A 24342-nucleotide genomic window follows, 5' to 3' on the forward strand; every position below is an offset into this window, starting at 1 on the left:
AAATTACTAAGCCGGAGTTCAATTATCCTGTACACAGTCCCAAACTCCGTATAATCCCTTATTAGGACACCACACCCTGCCCTGCCAAGTTACTCTTTTGAATTTCTTTAAAGCAGCAAATCGAATGCGATGAATGGTTAGGGTGTTGACATGAACCACAGTAGCAACAGTGGGCTGTGTCACGATGAATTTTGGAGAGGCCAACTACCACTGACCAACCAATTAGGCCCATAAAACCACAATTTGTCTTTAATAAATTGCTTTAACATCAGACCTCTTTGATAAGTAGTCCATTTTGTTATACTTGGTAGGTATAAGTAGGAATTTGTATACAGAGATTTCTCTCATTGCAGCAACACGATTGCTTTCATATGGGACTGTGATGTTATTGTTTATTACCCACTATACAACTGCTTCGTTCTCCCTCCGAGTTATCGTTTCGGTAATATTATATTTATATAGTATATGTTTTCCTAAGCGGATGTCTGTAAAGCTGCTAATTTCATCTGCAGTAGAGTACGTTTCATCAGAGCAGTGACTCTAGCTCTGGAGTTGAACATGGTTGCATGTTGTGAGACAAGATATACTACCACGTTGTAAGCTTTGTTTGACGCTTCACAAAACACATGTAGTGTGCAGCAACTTTTTCTTCTACCATTTCTCGTGAAAATGAAACTTTATATTGTTACGGTATCAACACCGTTGCTGGAGTGAGGAGTGGCGGTTTCGGCGCCATCTATGAACCTGAACCCCAACTCCAAGGCATTACGTTAGACGAAGACAATGCCATCTATTGGCGGAGGTGAGACGTCTGTGAAAGGCTCCAGTTTCATACCTCAGATAGGAGGTGAGGGCGGTGATGATGACTTCTGGTGATAGAAGTAACGACATCTAAATTGGGTCTCCTGGTTCAACCTTGACACCGAGCAGAGGTTGAACCGCTCTGGTCTGGACACCACCTCCGCCTGGGTGCCGCCTGATCACGTCTTGTTTTCGCGTTTTGGCTTTGCTACTGCCGTTTGGCATCCCTTTTCAACGGTCCGATTGTACGACGCCTGGCGCACATATCGCCTTGGGTCACGGGATTGTTGATAGTTTTTTTTTTTGGCGTGTTCTGGCTTATTCTCCTGGCGGGGTGACGGTGTTCGGGGGCAGGCTTGGCCGAGAGGTGCCGGGGATTGGCGGGTCTTGGTGGGTTCCTGGTGTGCCCTCAGCCGTGGTGGGCGGCCGGCTTCTGCACTGCTGAAGGACACTGCATGACTTTTTGCGTTTTAGCTGGGGGCCGAGTTTTGGTTTTGCTACCTGGTATTCTCTGTGTGGAGCGGGGCCGGTGCTTGTCACCCTGAGGGACTCCTGGGACTCCCCAATCATCTGCCTGACTGTGCGTTTATTTGCCATATGGCATATTAGTTTCTAGTGATTCGCGTCACTCTCTTCGCCATTAAGCTTGGCGTTTCACCTTTCCTGACTTCGCGATTAACCCATCACGGGTACGCCGGGGCGCATCCGATCCCACGATCGTCGTCGCCCCTAAATCAACAACAACAACAACAAAAACAACATCTAAATTGTGCATCCGATACATTTCACAGTTCCCCGGTTAAAGGCTGGCATCATATGTTCTCCTTGTATACTTTCTGTCCGAGTAATGACTTTTATGTCCACGGAAATGACGAGGAGTCTATTGCACTGTAGAAAGCCATTCAACTCGGGCAGTCCCGAAGTCCTGACTTGTTTCTGCGAGAGGCCAAGCGGCCGCCATCGGTAGTAAGTAGTGTGTTAGCTATTGTACCTGTGCAATGATTGTGTGGACCGACGTACCCAGGACAGGGCCATTAGGAGTTACAAGACGACAGTATTGGCCGTCTGCTGAGATGTGCTGCTAGCGTGTAGACATCTGCCAGGGTGTTAGTGGTGAACCCTGGACGTATTATTTGACCCCTGTCAGCGTGTTTCTGGAGAGCAGATGTTGGGTATATAGATATCGTGACGGTACGGTGTGGGACTGGCCCATGTTGAGTAAGGTGAACTCGCCGGTGACTATCATTAGCATGGACGCCGTATACATGAAGATAGTGGACTCGCCAGGATTTGAACACTACAGAGATATTAAGTGCTCTGTGCGAAAGTGACATTGTGTACATAAGTGTCGTTATACTAAGATAGATAATATATGGGTGACGTGTAATTGCATATATTTTTACCCACCTTCATCCCTTGCACTGTTACTTGCTACCGCCAATTCTCGAGAACTTACCATTGACTTGGGGTGTGATCATAGAAGAAGAACAAGAGGCTCTAAGGCACATTACTCAGAAGGAACCAGGTTACTGGCTCAAGCAGACAATAACAAATATATATAGTGCTTTGTCCCTCCAGAGGTGTTGTAGTTCTGAAGGTAAAAGGTCTCCCCCATCTGGCCTATGTCAGATTTCCTGTACCAACATTTTACCTTTAATAGGCATAGGATTCAAGAAGTCTAATGGGTTTTGGCGATTTGTGACATCAAATCTCTCCTGGTGATTGGACAGTAGCGTGCTGGAATAAACTGAATTTTTAAGTTACATGTTTTGATGTCCGTAGCAACCTCTAGCTCCTTTTATTATTGCAGCACAGGTAATTTGGGAAATAGTTTTACGTTTTCTCATCTAATTTTTCATTGTTAGAACCTACTGTTTAAGAGGCATATTAACTCCTTTAAGTTCATGATTTAGCTTTTTGATAGACTTCTAACAATTTGGTTTCACTGCCTCGATGAGGGCAGGAAGCCAGCGGCTTGTTGAGGGTCCCTCCCATTTGTCTTGATCTTTTCCAGCTGAACTTTAAACGTTAGTAGTTTTGGCATATACGACTTTGGCGGGTAAGCAGTTCCATGGGCTTAATAACCCTGTGAGCTAAAAAGCATCTGTTCTCAGTCTTACATTGTGTAGGACTAAATAGTTTCCAGCTTGTTGATCTGGAAACTATTGTTCCTTGTTTGTAACTTTTTTCCTTGATCAGACCTTTTGAAAAAAATCCGGATCAACATCCAGCAAATTGTTCAGTGACCGTTTCAATAAGATCCGCCCGGTCATGCCTGGTTTGCAGTGTTCTTAGCCTTGTAGCACCCAATCGTTCCTGATACGTAAGTTGATTTAGTTCTTTAATGATTTTTGTTGCACTTTCTCTAGAGCATCTATGTCCTTCTGGATATGAGGTCTCCATTCTTGGATACAGTAATCTGAATGGGGTGCACCAGAGATTTATACAACAGAATCACTACCTTCATTTCCTTGAATTCGAGTTAAGCTTGATTATTCCATATGCTTGATTAGTTTTTTGAGTGCTGCCTCAACCTGCTGTGCAACATTTATTGAGTGATGGATATTGATTCCAAGGTCCTTTTCTTCCTCAATGTGCTGTGATGAATTTTTATTAACTTGGAGGTTGTGGCATGCATTATGCCCTCATGCAGAGTATGGCATTTGTCAACATTCAAAATAATTTGCCAGACATCTGACTATTTGTGGGGTTCCTGAATACTCTTTGTAAGGATTCAACACCATTATCACTTCCCATAAATCTTTGTGTCATCTGCAAATATGATGTGGTTTGTAATATTCTCATCTATGTCATTGATGTATATGACAAAAAGGGTAGGTCCAAAGATGGACCCGCGTGGTACCCCACTTACCACATTTCTCCAGTCAGATTCATTTCCCTAGAGCACCATTGTTTTCTTTTTATGCACTGTTTTATCCATTCTAGTATTCTTCCATTTATTCCATGTGCCTGTAATTTTTTGGCCAGTCTTTGTGGTACCTTATCAAGTAAGTAAGTAATTATCAAAAGAAGGCACCAAACCGGGAATGCTATGTAGCACCATCAAATGCGCAAAATAATCAGAGGGCGCTAAATATCACCAAGGATGCCAATACGAGAACAAAAACCCATAAGGCGAACGATATCAAAAGTATCCGAGTCACCAAGAATTCTATCAAGGGACAGGTGACCGCGAGGGGTGGTCGGAAAGCAAGACACACGCTCGTCCTGGAAGTCAGGACATTCAAGAAGGACATGCACGACCGTAAGAGGAACAATGCAACTAGGACAATAAGGAGCAGGGCGGCGCTCCATCAAGTGACCATGGGTTAAGCGAGTATGGCCAATACGCAACCTCGCCAGAGCTGTTTCCCACCGCCGGTTACGGTGGAAGGAGGACGGCCACGAGGAAACACAACATTTAAGAGTACATAGCTTGTTACCAGTAACAGACAACCAAGAAGCCTGCCAACGGGTAAGGACTGAGGAATGGATAACCGGGTAAAAGTCGGAATACGGAATGCCTTTACGAGAGACGGGACAAGAGCGGACAGCTTCCTTGGCGGCAGCATCTGCACGCTCATTTAAAGACACACCAATATGGCTGGGAACCCAACAAAACTCAACCGACTTAAATTTACTGTGAACAAGAAACAGCCAATGCTGGATCTCGACAACTACTGGATGAACCGGATTAAAGGACCCGAGAGCCATGAGGGCACTACGAGAGTCAACAACAACTACAAAGGAAGACTGACAACGAGAAAGCAGGAGACGAAGAGCATAGAGAATAGCATAAAGTTCCGCTGTAAAGATGCTAGTCTCCGGAGGTAAGCGACACATATAAGTGCGATCAGGAAAAACAACAGAGTAGCCAACACCGTCTGCTGACTTAGACCCATCGGTGAAGACAGAAACGGAGCGGGAGTGAGAAGAAAAGTGCTCGAGGAAAAGGCGTTTTAGAACCGTAGGAGGGGTAAAAGCTTTAGTGATACGGGTCAAGGATGTACAAAACCGCGGAAGAGGGACCCTCCACGGGGGCAAAGAAGGAACAACACGAGGAGAAACATCAGAAATACGAACGGAAAGAGAATCCTGTAGACGAGATAACCGGACAGAAAGAGGGAGGTGGTGAAGAGGAACAGGAACCGCAGGAGGGGTAAAAGTTAAAGCACGACAGAGGCGAGAGGAAGGATGTTGCAAGGACCGCGCAAGATAGCGAAGACAGTAGCGATCACGGCGGTCCTGGAGAGACAGGAAGCCAGTGTCAACATACAAGCTAAGGATGGGAGTCGAACGAAAGGCACCAGAACTGAGGCGCAACCCAGTATGGTGCAAAGCATCAAGACGGCGAAGAGTAGAAGGAGAAGCAGACGAGTAAGCAGGGCAACCATAATCGAGCTTAGACAAGACGAGAGAGGAATGTAAAGCAAGGAGAGTGGGCTTATCTGCCCCCCAAGAAGAATGGGACAAGACCCGAAGGAGGGTAAGGGCCTTAGAGCACTCAACACGGAGGTAAGAGATATGGGGAGACCAAGACAAACGAGTGTCAAGGAATAACCCCAAAAGCTTCGCGGAATCTTTGTATTCAAGGGGATGACCATAAAGTGACAAAGAGGGACGAAGAACGACCCGTTTCCGCGTAAAAGTCATGGCACAAGTCTTTGAAGTAGAGAACTTGAAGCCATGATCGGTGGCCCAAGACGACACGGCATCAATTGCAAGTTGAAGCCGGCGCTGAAGGAGAGGCGAATCATCACCCTGACAGCAAAGGGTAAGATCATCGACATAGAGAGCGGAGAAGACACCAGAAGGAAGAGAGGAAAGAAGACCATTGAGGGCAACCAGAAAAAGAGTAGTGCTCAGAAGACTACCCTGGGGCACACCTTTGTATTGCTGAAAAGAGGCAGAGAGAGCGGTACCAAGGCGCACCCGAAAGGAACGACGAGAGAGGAAGCTGCGGAGAAAGAGAGGGAGATGACCATGAAGGCCAAAAGAATGAAGTTGAGACAGGATATGATAACGCCAAGTGGTGTCGTAAGCCTTTTCCAGGTGAAAAAGGACGGCAACAACGGAGGTCTTCGCAGCAAAAGCAGTACGAATATAGACCTCCAAGTTCACAAGGACATCTGTCGTGCTGCGGCACTTGCGGAAACCAAATTGAGAAGGGGAGAGGAGGTGATTGTGTTCCAGGAACCACATCAGACGAACGTTAACCATACGTTCAAAGAGTTTGCAGACACAACTTGTGAGAGCAATGGGGCGAAAGTCCTTAGGGGAAGTACCCAGAGACCCCGGTTTGCGAACAGGGAGGACAACGGCATCGAGCCAGTCCTCAGGGACTGACGACGACTCCCAGATCCGATTATATAGACTCAGTAAATACTGAGACGTGCACGGAGGGAGATGGCGAAGCATCTCATAATGAATACCATCGGAGCCCGCCGCCGTAGAACCGCAGAGGGCCAGGGCAGAACGAAGTTCAGAGAGAGAGAAGGGATCATTATAGGGAAGCTGAAGATGAGTGCAGAAATCTAAAGGACGAGACTCAAGGACAGGTTTACGAAGAAGGAAAGATTGGGGAAGATGAAGACCAGAGCTAACAGAAGAAAAGTGGGAACCCAGTTCGGAAGCGACCTGCAACGGGTCCGCCACAAGAGTATCATGGAGGTGAAGGACCGGTGAAACATCGGGAACGAACTTACCCGCTATCTTGCGGATACGCTTCCAGATCTGGGTCAGAGGGGTTTCGGACGTAATTGTTGAGACATAAGATGCCCAACATTCACGTTTAGCCGTACGGATGGCCCTACGGGCCACCGCACTCGCTTTCCGAAAGAAAAGAAAAGAATCGGTCGTCTGCCTACGGCGGTGCCTCTTCCAGGCTGCACGCTTACAGCGGACAGCCCGAGCACAGTCCGCATTCCACCAGGGAACGCACTTCCGTGGACCCCGAGAGGAAGAGCGAGGAATAGAGCGGAGGGCAGCGTTGAAGACAGTGTCATGAAAAAGGAGGAGAGCGCGAGAGAGAGGCAGAAGGGAGAGGTCAGAGAGAGCAGCACTGAGGGTAAATAGGGTCCAGTCCGCCTTAGCAAACTGCCACCTAGGGAAAGAGAGGGAAGGGCGAAAAGAGAAAAAGGAAACAAGGATGGGGAAATGATCACTTCCATGGAGGTCATCAAGAACCTGCCACGTGAAATCTAAGTAAAGAGAAGAAGAGCAGAGAGAAAGATCAAGACAAGAAAGGGTGCGAGTCCGAGAGTCCAAATGAGTGGGCTCACCAGAATTCAGAAGAGACAGGGAAGATGAGAGGAGAAACGGCTCAAGAAGGCGACCCCGGGAATTCGTCAGAACGTCACCCCAAAGAGAATGACGACAATTGAAGTCACCCAGCAGGAGCACAGGCTCCGGCAATGAGTCTAGGAGGTGTTTCAAATCAGGAAGAGAGAGCGGGACACTCGGGGAGAGATAAATGGAACAAACTGTGTACCATTTCCCCACAAAGACACGAGCAGCAGAACAATGGAGAGGCGAAGGAAAAAGTAAAGGAACAGAGGGAACATCAGCACGAATCAAGAGAGCAGAAGAATTAGGAGCCCCAGCAACAGCTGGGGGGGAGAGAAAGGAATAGCCACGAAAACGACCAGGACGAGCACCAAGCATCGGCTCCTGGAGACAGACACAAAGGGGCGAAAACCGTGAAATCAGAAGTTGGAGTTCGAGGAAATTGGCGTAATAACCTCGAACGTTCCATTGAAGAATGGACAACGACGAGAAGAGAAAGGACAAAAACAGAGAACAAGGAAGAAACAAAGGCGAAAGAGCAACAGAGTACGTTAAAGAATATCAGGGTCGGGATCAGGGTACCTTATCAAAATATGGTACCTTATCTAAGGCTTTAGCAAAATCCATGTAGACTACATAAACCTGAAGTCCTTTGTCTGAGTAGCGGTTACCGTTTCCAGAAATGAGAACAGGTTTATAAGGCAGGATCTATTTTTGTCAAACCCATGTTGTGTCGATTTTACAAGATTGTTCACTGAAAGATAGTGAATGATTCCCAACCTTAGGATTCTCTCCATGAGCTTGCAGATGTGTGATGTCAAAGTGATTGGAAGGTAGTTATCAGCTCGGCTCTTTCTGCTTTTTTGAAAATAGGGGTGACGTTTGTATATTTCCAATTTATGGGGACTATCCCTTTTGGCCAAAGATTTTGTGAAAAGTAATTTCAGTGATAGGCATAATTCTTCTGCCAGTTCCTTAATGACTTTGGATTCTATTCCATCAACACCTTGGGCTTTTGAGTCTTTTAGTTTGTCAATGTTCTTCCTGATTATGTCTTTTGTTATAGTTATATTTCTAAATTCATTGTCTTCACCTCCTTGAAACATTTGTGGGTGATGGCATGTCGTCTCATCTTTCTAGTGTGAACACTAATGTAAAATATTCATTTAGTGTTTGCTACCCTTTTGTCGTCCATTATAGTTTGGTTTAATTTTATCTTTTAAAGGTCCTACCGAGTCCTCTGTTTTGGTTTTACTTCTTATATAGCCATAACACTATTATGGATCTTTCTTTATGTTGTGGGCAAGTTTTCTTTCCAAGTTCCTTTTGCTTGATCTGATTTTCTGAGTGGCTGTGTTTAGTGCCCTTTTATATATATCTTGATCAATGATATCCATCGTGGATTTATGCGTTTTCCAGAGGTTCCTCTTAGTTGTAAATTGGTTTACTGCCTGAGTCATCCATCTAGTTCCCTTTCCTTTCTTCCTCCCTTTTGGCCCATTTTTGAAAGTTTCATCATTACCTTAAGGTTTTGCCATGATGCTTCTGTTATGAACCTTACCTCCAGTGAAGGTTGGTTTCGGTTGTAAAATGTTGGTGGACTCAGTGGCGTGTGTTTATTAGAATAAATCCACAGCTGAGATCAGAGAGGCCGCGAGTTACCAGTAATACTCCGCCCAGTAAAGTAGTGCCTTCTCAGCTGGAGGTTGTCAGAAATAATGTGAACTGGAATATCCTAACTATGTAAGGGAAAAATGGACTCTATCAAAAAGTATGCATGGGGAATATGGTAAATAAAATCCATAATGAGTTTGATAGCATATGTAAAGAATAGAGTATTAAGGGGCGATGATGCAAGAGAGGTGGACGCCATCTTGACTGGAGGGGGAGGTGTATCGCTGCCGACCGATCCTGCTATTTGAGGGGTTTTCTCCGCCTGTACAGTCAGATAAGCCTATCCTTGTATTTAACCAGGGTTGCAAGATTGGGTAGAGTAGTATTACAGAAGTTGGAGAGGTTTTATAAGAGTCCAGGTTCCCTAGAGGCTTAAATATATGTGTCATTGGATGATAGCGGTGGTGGCTGGGTGCACAGTACCAAGTATGGGACGGTGAGCCGTGGGGTGGTCAGAGCCACTTGAGGATATAAGATTAATACATAGTGATTTTAAGTAGTGAGGAAATCACCTTGTTGAATGTATTCATGTGTGACTTATACGTATAAATTTGTGACTTTGTACTAGGTTGTTTTCCTTGCTCCATGTTTTACCCCTAGACAACATTTTAAGGTCCACCACCACCAAATTCTTGATAGGTCTCTATGACAACAAAATTGTAACACTACTGATAACAAAAGTAAGACACAGGCCGTGATAGCTTCCCTGTCATGTTCACCGATTAGCTCCCTTCAGGAGATTCCTCTCATTCAATGGTAGTAGCTTCAATGTTAATCTAGAAATTCATCATCATGAACCGTATGTGGTGTTACGGCCTGACTGAGCCAATAACTGGGTTCTTTCTGCGTATGGGGCCCTAGAGCCTTTTCTTCTCTGATCCCACTCGAAGTCAATAGCATGTTATCAAGAATTGGCAGTAGCAAGTAATTGTGAAAAAGAGGGTAAACAAAACTAAACACCTTCACCAATATAATCTCATATATATTCATATATGTACACAGTGTCACTTTCGCACAGGACACTTAATATCTCTGCAGTGTTCTTCAATACCTGGCGAGTCCACTATCTTCAAACAAACGTCATCCACGTTCAATCGTCATATCACTGGCGAGTTCACTCTACTCAACATGGGCCAGTCCCACACCGTATCATCTCGATGTCCAAATATCCCACGTCTGCTCTCCTAACACTGGCAGCGGTCTTCAGCAACACGCTGACACAGGTCACAAATAATACTTCCAAGGGTCTTTACTAACACCCTTGTCGTCTTGTAACTCCTCTTGGCCAAATCCCAGGTACGTCGGTCCACACTATAACACTGCACAAGTAAAACAGCCTAAAGACTGTCTTCTACCGCCCGCGGCCACTTGTCTTCACAGGAACAAGTCAGGAGTTTTGGACTGCCCTTGGGAACTGCCTCCGAGAGCACAAGAGAACCTCCTGGTCATCTCTGTGGACATAAGTCATTAGGCAGATAGAAAGTACACAGGAAGAACATAGGATGACAGCCTTTCACTGGAACAGAAATGCACACTATAGATGGCGTTGATATCGTTGTCTCCCTCACCAGAGGGCATCATCATCGACCCTCCTGAATGAGGCATAATCATGAGCCTTTCACAGATGGCGTTGAACTTGCCACACCTCCATCAACAGATAGCATAGTCTTTGTCACACCTTATGACTTGGAGTGCAGATCCATAGATGGTCACTATCTCCAGACCTCACTATAGAGAAGATGTTGATATTGTCACATGTGGGTTTCTGTATATGTAATGCTGTTACGACGTGTAGACTCTACCACATGCTGTATGAGAAAGGAGTCTTCAACCAGATCTAGAAATTATTCTCCCACTGCTTGTGATGTTAGATTAACCTAATTTATAGTCTCATAGTTAAAATCCCCCATTATTACGGTTTAGTTTTCTGATGCCGCTTTTATCACAATATGAAGATCAGCAACATCCTCTGCTGCTGCTGCCGAGTCAGAACTGTAGTCAGAACTGGTGTAGTCTGGTCACAGTCTACAGGTCCCGGATTCAATTCCCACAGAAGGACTGGAGCGTTTGAGAACGTTTAATTTCCTCTGATGCTTCTGCTCACCTAGCATTAAATAGGCTCAGGTCAGTAGTTGGCCTAAAGAGACCTCGACAATCCAACCATGCCCCGGATATGGAAAACCATATTTAATAGAATATGCTTCACAAAACCTATAATTATAATGATGAACCTTGTTAGTAACTATTAACTGGAGAGGAAGCAGGAACAGTGTTGTGTACTGGTCTCTGATCCCTCTCCTCTCTCTTTTTGATCTTAGGAGGTTCTACGAGAGTCTGTGTCCAAGTTCATGGCCCATGTCCATGGGTCTGTCAACGACATGAGCCGCCTCTACCTGACCAACGACCGCCGCTACAACTACACAACACCCAAGACCTTCCTCGGGTTCATCTCCCTCTACTCCAACCTCCTCCGGGCCAAGCACAACGACCTCCAGGCCAAGATCGAGCGCCTCATGAACGGTCTCGAGAAGCTGAGGACCACCGCGGCCCAGGTCAGTACTGCATGACTCTGGACGACACAACCGTCACGGCAATAGGTTATCCTCCGAGGTGAGTGTATCAACTGATGCACGTGTCAACACCAAGCTGATGTCCCAAAAGAGGTGAACGAGACGTGGCAGCAAGCAGGTAATGGTGTAGAGTTGTGCTCCTAAGCACAATGATGTGGGTGTTGTCACAGTATTTCATTACCGTTTGCCTTGAAAGGTTCTGGAAGATCATTTAATGTGTTTGAGGGAGTCAAAATATCTCGCTGCTTAATGCCTCGCATATAGATATAAATAAACCCCCCTTTTTTTTAGAGTTATACACTCTATGTGAATTGCAGTGATATAAAAATTAGAAGCTTTATCGGCCCTATATTGTTTTTTTTCTATTTATACATATATTTTTAAAGTCTTCGCACAACACGACTTTTAAGTTCACATTAGTTCAATTATGCTATTTTAAATAAATATGTGATAAAAACAGATGTTTCATTCTATCTTGCAGGTGGACGCCCTCAAGGCTAAGTTGGCTACACAAGAGGTGGAGCTTCAGAAGAAGAATGACGAGGCTGACAAGCTTATCCGCATAGTGGAAGCTGAGACAGCCAAGGTGGGTTCAGGGTGAAGATGGTGGGTCATGGGACCCTACATGGCTTCATACTCACCTTTCTCTTGCATTTCTTCACACTACTTTACCTACTAAATAAACAAACTTTCATCTTGCAGGTCTCCAAAGAAAACGAAGTGGCCAACGAAGAAAAACGTCGAGTGGCTATCATTGAGACTGAGGTAGCCAAGCGAAGGAAGGAATGCGAGGAGGATTTGGTCAAGGCTGAACCCGCCTTGGTGGCAGCTAAAGAAGCCCTTAATACCCTAAACAAGGTTAGAATGAGTAGAATTTTAGTCTCATCTAGATTATGCATTCCTCAAATTATAACTAACAATAATTTATGTAGTTTAGGCTAAGTAACAATATAATCAATTTTCGTTTTCTAAATTCATCCACAGGCTAACCTGACGGAGTTGAAGTCTTTCGGGTCACCTCCGTCGGGAGTGTCAAGCGTAACAGCGGCAGTGATGGTGCTGTTGGCCACCAATGGCAAGATTCCCAAGGAACGTTCCTGGAAGTCTGCTAAGGTAAGCTCTCACGCCAATGTGTACAGAAAAGCAGGTCTTGCAAGTCTTTTCAGGCTGGCCGTCACGCTGGTGTTGGAGAACTGCCTGTGTGAACGTATAACTGCCTGTGTGAGTGTATAATTGCCTGTGTGACTAAATAATGTCATGATTATGGGTGGACATAGCCTAGGCTGCCTTCAAGTGAGTTGTTTGCATGTAGGTCCTTCATAACCACTCCACATACCTCGGTAACCTTGGTGTGTTGCGCAGGCTCCTGTGTCAGGTTAGGTCTGCCCTGGTGGGTTCCGACGGATTTCTTCAGCATGGTTGTCCTCCTTTATCGAGTCATTAGTGCAAGGTTGTAGACCTACTTGGACAGGGTGCTTCTTTGATGGACTTACCACGCCTCCATGCAGTCATTGGTGGATTTTGCGATAAATTCTCCCACAAAGGGAGGTCACTGTATTTCTCCCTCATCCTGGTCCATACGTCTGAGAGTTTTAGTTTCTCTGCAAAACCAGGAAAGAAGAGGGTAGGGCGGATCCCTCCAACTGTGGGCCTGAGAAGTTGTTCTCTGCTCTTCCTATGTAATTTCATCTGGGCGTGATTCAGCGTTTCCTCAGGGTAACCTCTGCACCTAAACCTCCCGAAGGTCGTCTAGCTGGGGGTAGAGGGTTTCATCCTAGCTATTTATTCTTTTAAGGCATAATCTTAGGGAAAAGAGTAATGATTTCTTTAGGGCTAGTGGATGGCATGAGTCGACTTCAGGTATGTGTGCTGGTTTGTAGGTTTGTCCCTTTCAAATACTATATGCATAAAGATGTCAGCAATACCTACGCTACTGGACGCTCCTATGGCAATGCCCTTCGTCTGTTTATATGCCTTAACATTGAATTGAAGGAGGGTATCCCTCATTACATGGAGTATGGCTCTGCATTATACCTTTTGGGACACGATGACAACTGCATTGTCATTGCGTCCTCCTCATCCCCACGGTTTCTTCCATGTACTTTATCAAAAGTATGGAAGCTGTTGTCTTGCACCTTAGGCAACTCCTAAGTGCACCTTTGCATCATCTGTTGTACTTTGGCTTTGTGTCTCAACACATGCTGCTGACATTCGTTCTCAGTGAGGGCGTCAAAATCCATTGGCACACAGGCATGGCAAGCCACATAGATTACCACATTACTTTCCCCTGTAATTCCCAGACATAATGTGTGTGTGTGTGTTGGCGTGTATATCTAACTGGTGACTACCATGAATAAAACAACCTCCAACAGTACTGTTCCACACTAAAATTCTGCAACAATATCCACTTTACGTTACTTTGTGTCGTAATTAATTGGATCGAACCTAAGTTGCATAGCCCCATGTTGAGCACTAGATGGGATGATTTATCGTTTTCCCTTATTTGGGTCTGGACACTAAAACATAGGTCTTCAGACAGAAAGAACTGCATAAAACAACACGCTAAGTGCCAGTGCAGATTAATTACTTTAAAACTGAAATACTAGGCAGGAGCAACCACCACAGTTCCAATACAATTAGAATCCTTATCCACTAGGTCTCCCTCCCTGTCCGACTCGTTGTTGCCGTGAGGGGGGCTTGGTGAGCGGCTGCAGGAGTGTGATGCTCCTTGGGGCAGTCCTCTGTCCTTTTGTGGTCTTATGCTCCTGCTGCTGTCCTCACAAATTCTGCTGGACAACTTTTCCTTTTCCTTATGTTTCGTTTTACTCCCCTCCCCCCATCTTCTCCTTCCTAATTGTCATTTCCTGCGACCTTTTGCCTGTTTTGATTATTCTTTCGGCCTTCTTTTGTTTTGACACCCGGTTGTTTGAGGAGGCATACTCTTGTACCCGTAGAACTGTAGTACCCAACGTCTCGAGCGAGGCGACCCTTTTATTGGCAATCCTCCTTTCGTCACTGAACCCAATCTGGATGGACTGACGGTTCTTAAGGTGGCGTTTGTGGGGCGTGTACTCACGACGCAATCCTAGGGGGGCCCCAACAAGATCGGCAACATGTCTCTTGTTGGGTGTCCTGCCTCTAATTGTGGCTCCGTGGAGGGTGTGAGGGCACATTCGTGAATGAAAGTCTGACCTCTCATCCTTATGTCGAATTCTGTTCCTCTTAGCCCTTCTCGGGCTAGTGGGATGGGCGATCAAGCCCTCGAGTTGGACCGTGTTGGAAGACCGGGATCTGAATCATCCGCTGCATGTGGCCCCGACCTTGCCTCTCCTTTGAATCTCCTGACTTCTCCCCTCGGCTCCCCTCTCTCCTTTGTGGTTGGGTCGAGCCACAAGCCCCCAGTGGTGACCACCTCGTCCCCTGGCACGGCTCAGTCTCTCATTGTGGCTACTGCACCTTTTAATCTCTCTCTCTCTCTCTCTCTCTCTCTGGGGGTTCTCAACGCCGTCCACGCCACGGCTGCACTAGCTCGATCCCTTCCCGTACTGATGCGTACCAGGCCTTGTTTGGTTCCGCTTTGTGGGCCGAATACTTTAATCTCCTCCCTCTGGATTCTACGCCTCTTGATTTTTCCCTCCATAGGCACCTTGTTGATTCAGTAGATGTCTCTGTTACTTTCAACTCCACCCGTATCGGTACCCATGTCATTGCTGCTCCTTCTCGGGATGCAACCACTCGCTTGGCCGCTTTATCCTGCCTTGGCGAGACCCTGTTTGCGTCTCCAAGAACGCTCGGTTGAATGCCAGTGTTGGCACTATTCTCCATCCACCCCATGTTGTAACCGGTGTTAGGAATCTGCAGGACTGTCACGAAGATATTTGGCATATCCTCGAAGCTCAGGGCCATTCTGTCCTCCAGGTAGACACGTTTACTCATCCCCCTCGTGGTCGTCGCCGTCAACCTCCTTCGGGCTGTGAAGATTACCTTTGATGGTTGGACCCTTCCGCCCTCTGTCATTCTTGCTGGTGCCAGGTGCTCCGTCCAGGAGTACATCTCCTCTCCTCGTCTCTGTAATAAGTGCTGGAGGTTTGGGCATGGTGCCCTTCGGTGCTCCAGTGCTGTCTCTCTCTGTCCCCTTGTGTGGGGACAAACTTCTCCCTGGGCTCACTGCCTCAATTGTGGTGAGGCCCACCCTACCTTCTCTCACGCGTGTGTATATTTCAAACTTGAGACAGCCGTCCTCACCTTCCGCTAACGTCTCTTATGCTCACGTGCTGCGCTTTTCCTTTCTTCGTCCTTTCCACCTTCCTCAGTCTCACAACCGTTTCCAGGCCTTAGACCCAGACATGCCCACCGCCTCCTCCTCTGTTCCTTTAAGTTCAGTCCCGAAGGGTCCCCTTCATGTTTCTTCGTCTGGGGTTCCACTTCTTTCTACCCAGTCTGTCTTGTCTCCTGTGTCTTCTTCCTCGTCACCCTCCGATCCACCTTCACATCCCTTCTCCTCCGTCTCATAGCTCTCCACGCCGCCTGTCAGTGTGGGATGATGTCCATCACTCTCCCAGCGGCCATCGTGTTGTTTGCTCTCATTCTGCTTCTCCTGTTGAGACGCTTGAATCTGTTGCCCAGTACATTGTTGCTGAGACGACTGTCTCTTTGAGTCAGAAGCGAAAGCCTGGCTCCTCTCCTTCCTCCTTCCCAGCGGGTAAGAAGGCTTTGCTTTCTTCCTCGCTCCCTACCTCAGACTCTCTCGCTCCATCCCCTCCTGTTTCGGTGGTTGCGCCCCCTGTTCCTGCTATGGAGGTTTCTTTGGCTCCCGCTTCCCTCTCGGTTGATGCCATTGCTGAGGTACACTCCCTCGTTTCTGCCCCTCCTGCTGCTGTCCTTGACCCTTGGTTGTCCCTTCCCCCCCCTCCTCCTCCTCCTCCTCCTCCGGACCCTGCTCGTCAGCCTCTGGTCGGTCCTCCAGCTCCCTTCACTCCATCCTTACTCAGTTTACCCATGCCCCCTAACCCTGACTTCGCTGATCCTGATCCTGTGCTTCTTTAACGTGCTGTGTTAATTTTTCCCCTTTATTTCTTCATTGTCCTCTGTTGCTGTCCTTTTTCTTTTTGTCGATGTCTATTCTTCAATGGAATATTCGTGGATATTACGCCAATTTCCATGAATTCCAACTTCAGATTTTGCAGCTTTCGCCTTTGTGTCTGTTTCCAGGAGCCGATGCTTGATGCTCGTCCAGGTCGCTTCCGTGGCTATTCATTTCTTCACCCCCCCCCCCGGCTTTTGCTAGGGCTCTCTTGGTTCGTTCTAATGTTTCCTTCATCCCCTTACTTTTTCCGTTGCCTCTCCAATGTTCCGCTGAACGTGTCTTTGTGTGTAAATCGTAACCGGTTTGTTCCATCTACCTCCCCCGGAATGTCCGGCTTTCTCATCCCGATCTTAAACACCTCCTGGACTCCTTGCCGGAGCCTGTGCTGCTCCTGGGTGATTTCAATTGTCGACATACCCTCTGGGGTGATGTTCTGACAAACACCCGGGGTCGCCTTCTCGAACCGTTCATCCTCTCTTCTTCCCTGTCTCTTCTGAATTCTGGTGAGCCCACTCATTTGAACTCTTGGACTCGCACCCTTTCCTGTCTTGATCTTTCTCTCTGCTCGTCGTCTCTTTACTTGGAATTCACGTGGCAAGTTCTTGATGACCTCCAAGGCAGTGACCATTTCCCCATCCTTGTTACCTTTTTCTCTTTTCACCCTCCCCTCTCCTTCCCTAGGTGGCAGTTTGCTAAGGCAGACTGGAACCCATTTACCCTCAGTGCTGCTCTCTCTGAACTATCCATTCTGCCTCTCCCTCGCACCCTCCTCCTTTTTCATGAAACCATCTTCGACGCTGCTCTCTGCTCTACTCCTCGCTCTTCCTCTCGGGGACCATGGAAGTGCGTTCCCTGGTACAATGTGGACTGTGCTCGGTCTGTCTACTGTAAGCGTGCAGCCTGGAAGAGACACCGCCGCCGGCAGACGGCCGATTCTTTTCATTTATTTCGGAAGGCGAGTGCGGTGGCCCGTAGGGCCATCCGTACGGCTAAACGTGAATGTTGGGCGTCTTATGTTTTCCACCATTACATCCGAAACTCCTCTGCCACAGATCTGGAAGCGTAACCGCAAGATAGCGGGTAAGTTCGTTCCCGATGTCTCGCCGGTATTTCACCTCCGTGGTACTCTTGTGGCGGATCCGTTGCAGGTCGCTACCGAACTGGGTTCCTACTTTTCTTCTGTTAGCTCTGGTTTTCATCTTCCCCAACCTCTTCTTCTTCGTAAACCTGTCCTTGACTCTTGTTCATTGGATTTCTGTACTCATCTTCGCCTTCCCTATAACGATCTCTTCTCTCTCTCTGAACTTTGGCCTGCCCTGGCCCTCTGCGGTTCTACGGCGGCGGGCTCCGATGGCATTCATTATGAGATGCTTCGCCAGCTCCCTCCGTGTACGTCTCCATATTTACTGAGTCTGTATAATCGGTTCTGAGAGTTGTCGTCAGTCCCTGAGGACTGGCTCGATGCCGTTGTCCTCCCTGTTCGGAAACCGGGGTCTCTTGGGACATCCCTTAAGGACTTTCGCCCTATTGCCCTCACGAGTTGTCTGCAAACTCTTTGAACGTATGGTTAACGTTCGTCTGATGTGGTTCTTAGAACACTATCACCACCTCTCCCCTTCTCAATATGGTTTTCGCAAGTGCCGCAGCACGACAGATGTCCTGGTGAACTTGGAGGTCTATATTCGTACTGCATTTGCTGCGAAGACCTCCGTTGTTGCCGTCTTTCTTGACCTGGAAAGACTTACGACACCACTTGGCGATATTATATTCTATCCCAGCTTATTCTTTTGGCCTTCGTGGTAATCTCCCTCTCTTTCTCCAAAGCTTACTCTTTCGTTGTTCCTTTAGAGTGATGCTTGGGCCCACTCTGCCTCTTTTCAGCAATACGAGGGTGTGCCCCAGTAGCATTCTGAGCACTACTTTTTCTGGTTGCCCTCAATGGTCTTTTTTCTCTTCCTTCTGGCGTCTTCTCCGCTCTCTATGTCGACGATCTTACCCTTTGCTGTCGGGGTGACGATTCGCCTCTCCTTCAACGGCGGCTCCAACTTGCGATTGATGCCGTGTCGTCTTGGGCCACCGATCATGGCTTCCGGTTCTCTACATCTAAGACTTGTGCTATGACCTTTACTTGGAAGCGTGTCGTTCTTCGCCCCTCTTTGTCGCTTGATGGTCAACCCCTTGTGTACAAGGATTAAGCCAAGCTTTTGGGGCTAATCTTTGACACTCGTTTGTCTTGGTCGGCCCATATCTCTTACCTGTGAGTTGAATGCTCTAAGGCCCTTACCCTCCTTAAGGTTTAGTCCCATACTTCTTGGGGGGCAGATAAGCGCACTCTCCTTGCTTTACATTCCTCTCTCGTCCTGTCTAAGCTCGATTATGGTTGCCCTGCTTACGCGTCTGCTTCTCCTTCTACTCTTCCCCGTCCTGATGCTTTGCACCATTCTGGGTTGCACCTCAGCTCTGGTGCCTTTCGTTCGACTCCCGTCCTCGGCTTGTATGTTGACACTGGCTTCCTATTTCTCCACGATCGCCGTAATCGCTACTGTCTTCGCTATCTTGCGCGGTACTTGCAACATCCTTCCTGTCGCCTCTGTCGTGCTCTAACTTTTACCTCTCCTGTGGTAAAAGTTAGTTCCTGTTCCTCTTCACCACCTTCCTCTTTCTGTCCGGTTATCTTGCTTACAGGATTCTCTTTCAGTTCGTATTTCTAATGTATCTCCTCGTGTTGTTCCTTCCTTGCCCCCGTGGAAAGTCCCCCATCCGAAGTTTTATACATCCTTGACCCGCATCACTAAAGCTTTTACCCCTCCTACGGTTCTGTAACGCCTTTTCCTTAAGCACTTTTCTTCGCACTCCCTCTCCGTTTCTATCTTCACTGATGGGTCTAAGTCTTGGACGGTGCAGGCTACTCTGTTGCTTTTCCTGATCGCACTTATATGTGTTGCCAACATCCAGAGACTAGCATCTTCACAGCGGAACTTTATGCTATTCTCTATGCTCTTCGTCTTCTGCTTTCTCGTTTTCAATCTTCCTTTGTAGTTATCGTTGACTCTCGTAGTGCCCTCATGGCTCTCGGGTCCTTTAATCCGGTTCATCCAGTAGTTGTCGAGATTCAGCATTGGCTGTTTCCTATTTAAGGTAAATTTAAGTCAGTTGAGTTTTACTGGGTTCGCAGCCATATTGGTGTCTATTTAAATGAGTGTGCAGACGCATCCGCTAAGGAAGCTGTCCGATCTTGTCCCATCTTCCGTAAAGGTATTTCTTATTCCGCTTTTACCCAGTTATTCATTCCTCCATCTTTACCGATTGGCGGGATTGTTGGTCTTCTGAGACTGGTAACAAACTGCGTACTCTTAAGAGTAGTGTGTCCTCATGGACGTCCTCTTACCACCGTAACCGGCGCTGGGAAACGGCGCAAGAAAAGGGCTCTGGCGAAATTGCGTATTGGCCATACACTCTTAACTCATGGTCACTTACTGGAGCGCCGCCCTGCTCCTTATTTTCCAAATTGCATTGTCCCTCTTACGGTTGTGGATATCCTTGTTGAATGTCCTGACTTCCAGGAGGAGCGTGTGTCTTGTTTTCCGACCGTCCCTCACGGTCACTTGTCCCTCTATGGAATTCTTGGTGAATCGGATGCTTTTGATATCGTTCGCCTTATGCGTTGCTGTTCTCGTATTGGCATCCTTGGTGATATTTAGTGCCCTGTGATTATTCTGCTCATTTGATGATGCTACATAGCCTTCCAGGTTTGATGCCTTCTTTTGATAATTACTTACTTATCCAATAGGTTGAGCTTCTTGAAGGCTTAGTGCAATATAAAGGGGAGTTCATGAGTTCTCACACCAAATTTAATATGATGTGTGCGGCCATAAATCGGATTCGGATCCAGACTCGGGCCTTCAATAAAGAATTGCAAGAACAGTTCAATATATTGCAGTAGGTGTGGGAGAATGAGAATAATATTGGAATAATATTTATGTCTATATAATATTTATATAGACATAGAGATTTATTAAAGATAATTTATTCATAAAGAACTAAATCTAATACAAACAAAACAATCTTGATGTTACGTTAATATCCTTCGGTGACACGTTAAAGACAGCTGATCAAACAGCAAGTTTAGCAAGACGTTCTCTCCTTTGCCACTCTCAAATTTAGCAACAGATTTCCTTATGTGCTGCTTTGGACTGATATAATGAGTGAACTGGACAATATGGGTGCTCACTTAGGGACTCAAGTTGCAATTCAAGTAATTGCAACAAAAAAGCAATTAAAAGAATGTAAACTCAGCAAGGCAGGTCAATATGAGAAATCTCCGGTAATCCTCTCAGTTACGCTAACACTCTTCTCTCAAGACGACAATCAAAACATTATTCTAACAAGTTACACTAATAAGTCTGGGTGATTAATTACGTTAGTTGACTGTCAGTTGAGCGGACAGTAAGCAACAAAGCCCTCTACGTTAATCACAATCTTGTCTCTCAGACAAACAAATCAAAACAATAATTTGCTAGCCATAATTATTCAGTCACTCGTACTAACCAAGCACTCACTGAGTAATTACATTAATTACTCTTAAACACTGATAATTAATCGAGAACAAATTACATTAAAACATCGCTGTCACAAGCAAAAGCTTGCCACCAAAACTCCGAGTCAATTCGCTTTGATAACATTAATTACCCTTAATTCACTTGAGTGATTAATTATTGTCAGACAGATAATTAATCCAGAACGAATTACGTTAACTCGACGCTGCCACTCACGACAGCTCTCATCAAAATTATATGAATTGGAACTGTGTGAATTCACTTTGATAAATTAGTTAATGGTAATTAACGTCGAGTAATTACCGTCAATCTGACAGATAATTTATCCAGAATGAATTATGTTAACTCAACACTGCTACTCACGACAGCTCTCATGAAAATTATGAGAATTTCCTTGGTGACGTTAATTACTCCTAATTAACTTCTCACTGAATCCATAATTACCAATTAAAGATTACCCCAAGTCCTTGTCGCGCAGACAAACAAAACGCAGAATCACAGGTTACACCAATCAGTGCTAATCAATAGCACTGCCCAAAATCACAACACAACACAATCGTAATTAATAAACACACGGTTAATCAATCTCAGTAATTACATACACAGGGTATCACTGCTGATCACCCCTTTACCCCTCCTGGAATTACTGGTTTCTTCTGCAATAAGACAACCCATACATGAGAAAATCTTGACACACTGGTAAAATATTTAACCGAACAACAAATACACAATTTGTCCTAAAGACTCTGTGTTCCTTGGTGTATTACATACATTAACGACTAATCACGGCAGTTCCCTCCAACATACTGCGGCGTTCAGCACAGGTGCATTCCCTCGACTTCGCTTCCTTCACCTAATTAGGTGCAAATAGGACAACATACAGCCGGAACCTGACTTGACGTCATTCCAGAAACTTCAGCACCAAAACATAAATATGAGTACTCACTTAGACCGGTCTTTTCTCAGTTGCACCACCACATTCATACAGGCACTGAAATCGGCAGTTGACAGAAGATCACCCAAACTTCCTCCACACTTGGTTATGGGAGACCACATGAGTGTGACCCAGTGTGACACGGGATGCTGATCAGGTGATGCAACGAATTATTTTGTTCACGGGCGCACGGCACGGTGACACAGCAACGCAAGCAGTATTAGCTATCTAACTGACGTAGGAATTCATGTGAGCAGCTTCACTCACACACACAACGAGCGTGATGATGCCTGTACCAGCGTGTGGTGAAGTGAGACAATGGTAATGTGATTGGTGGGAATTCTGTGTTCACCAAAGTGGTGGTAATTCACTTAATTACCAAAGGAGGATTTCACAAACACTGGTAAACCTTCCCTATTCTCTCCTAGTCAATTATCGTATCCATATCGTGACGGATGACTTCAGATGCTGACAGTCATCATAGATCTTACACAATGCAGTGTCATTGCTCCTATGGTGAACACTTTATGTACACTCTGTTTACTTAGTTTCACTCGTAATGTATCGAAATTCCTATCGCCGCGATTCCGGATTCTGCTTGACAGACCTGGGTTCAAGGAACAATAAAGAATGAGTTACTTAAATGTTGCTATAGACGGTATTTTCTCACAGTTTGGCCGGGCTACGGAAAGACACGTGTTCCAAACACAGTGACAAGCGGCCAGAATGGGTGACGACGGCTAGGTAGAAGCGACCCCCACTTGTCCCCCTCTGTCTATGAATCCACCAATCAGAGATAAGCGGGGCAAGGCCTATGAGTTCCCCCAACCAACGGCGGGGCCTCCATCTAGTCACGTGATGCCTGGGATGACATCACGGTCTACTAGCCTGTGTTGATACAGACTGAGAACCGTTGGCTTTGCGACCACAAGTTACCTCTCGCTCTCTCTTCCTCTGTCCATACACTTAAATGATAAATCGTTGCTAGTGGCTGAATCTCTACTCACAGAGAAGCTATAATGGCGACCATAGTCTTAATGAACAGTCCTGGTTCTATGCTCCACATAGATACCAAACAAGAGCTGTATATCCTTTACAGAATTTTGACAGAATCAGAATCAATTACAGAATCTAGAATGAGTGAACTCGTGTTAGAGTCCACCCTGAAAGTTTGCCCTCCAACACAGTCTAGATGCTAGCTGGCGATCCTTCCTCTCACCTCCCTGTGCCTAATACATGATATCTGAGGCCTAATATAGTACATATGTGTACTATACTAGGCCTAGAAATATTTAAGTTTGTGTTTTAGCTTCATTTATTTAAAAAAAAGTTCCTTACTAGACTGTATACTACTATCTAAAAGCAAAGTATGTACGAATTCGTGACTATTGACTACCGTCACAATAGGTACTATCTATAGTACCAACTCATCCTCAACAGGAGGACGAGTTGCAAATATATATGAATGTTTATTAAAACACTTTCGCGCCCCGGGGTCATAAATCAACGACGCGTAAATACCGGTATTTTTATCCCAAGGTGCAGTAGCGTTGTAAATTTTCGCGCGATTAAAAAATATTTGTATAAAATCAAATTCTTATTCGATCGACTTGGGGATAGTATGAAAATGTTTACCATTAAATTTCCGTTTTCTCTAATAGGCACATGGCTTATTTGGGAGAATGGCATTGTATTGTAACTTAGTGGAAAGACTATTGTATTGTTGACACGGCAAGTGTGATCGCCCACCTCACACACTCTTGGTGTGGACCGCGATCATGGTTCTACATTTATATGCATATGTCCGTGTAGGAAATTTAATTGCGATCACAGTGATACCAAATTTAACGCTATAGGCCAAGTGTGGAGTTGACAACTCTGAAAAGAATAGAAACATTTCGTCGCTGTTTGGAGCTCACGGCTAGTGATTGATGTAGTTCCTTAGTTTTTTGTGTGATTTAACTCATGCGTTGGTGACATATACATATATTCTTATAGATCAATCTATTGTGAACACATTGGTATAAAAATGAAATCTGTACATTGAAAATTAAGGTCAAGACAACGAAAAGAGTATGCACTTTTCAGTGTTGCCGCTCGGTCACCCGAAAACGTCCATTTCACCTTGGGGTACGTCCAGTCCCGTACGTGGAGAGCATGAAAGTGATATAACTATTTCCAATTGGTTTGAGATATTTATATTTGTATGTGACGCCTATATTGTATTGATGCTCTTAAGTGAATCATGTGAGAATGAGATGAATTGGCACAGAAATTCTTGTTATTATTATTGAGATATGATACATTTAGTAAACAAATCCACAAGGGCCGTAACGAGGGTTCGAACCTACGTCCGAGAGGATCCCAGACGCTGCCTTAATCGACTGAGCTACGACATGGTTAAAATAATTGTAACCGGGAAATCATCTTGATTTA

General features: G+C 45.8%; 1 protein-coding gene across 1 annotated transcript in view; it reads left to right on the forward strand.

Annotated features, from left to right (window-relative positions):
• LOC138368501 (dynein beta chain, ciliary-like) overlaps positions 1–24342 on the forward strand; it is a 255884-nt gene that overhangs the window by 14358 nt on the left and 217184 nt on the right. The window contains exons 5-8 of the mRNA XM_069331025.1: positions 11079–11312; positions 11812–11916; positions 12033–12188; positions 12315–12443. Coding sequence (XP_069187126.1) covers positions 11079–11312; positions 11812–11916; positions 12033–12188; positions 12315–12443 — 624 coding nt within the window. The remainder of the gene's footprint in view (positions 1–11078; positions 11313–11811; positions 11917–12032; positions 12189–12314; positions 12444–24342) is intronic.

Source organism: Procambarus clarkii, chromosome 25, assembly GCF_040958095.1.
Source record: "Procambarus clarkii isolate CNS0578487 chromosome 25, FALCON_Pclarkii_2.0, whole genome shotgun sequence".
NCBI lineage: Eukaryota > Metazoa > Arthropoda > Malacostraca > Decapoda > Cambaridae > Procambarus > Procambarus clarkii.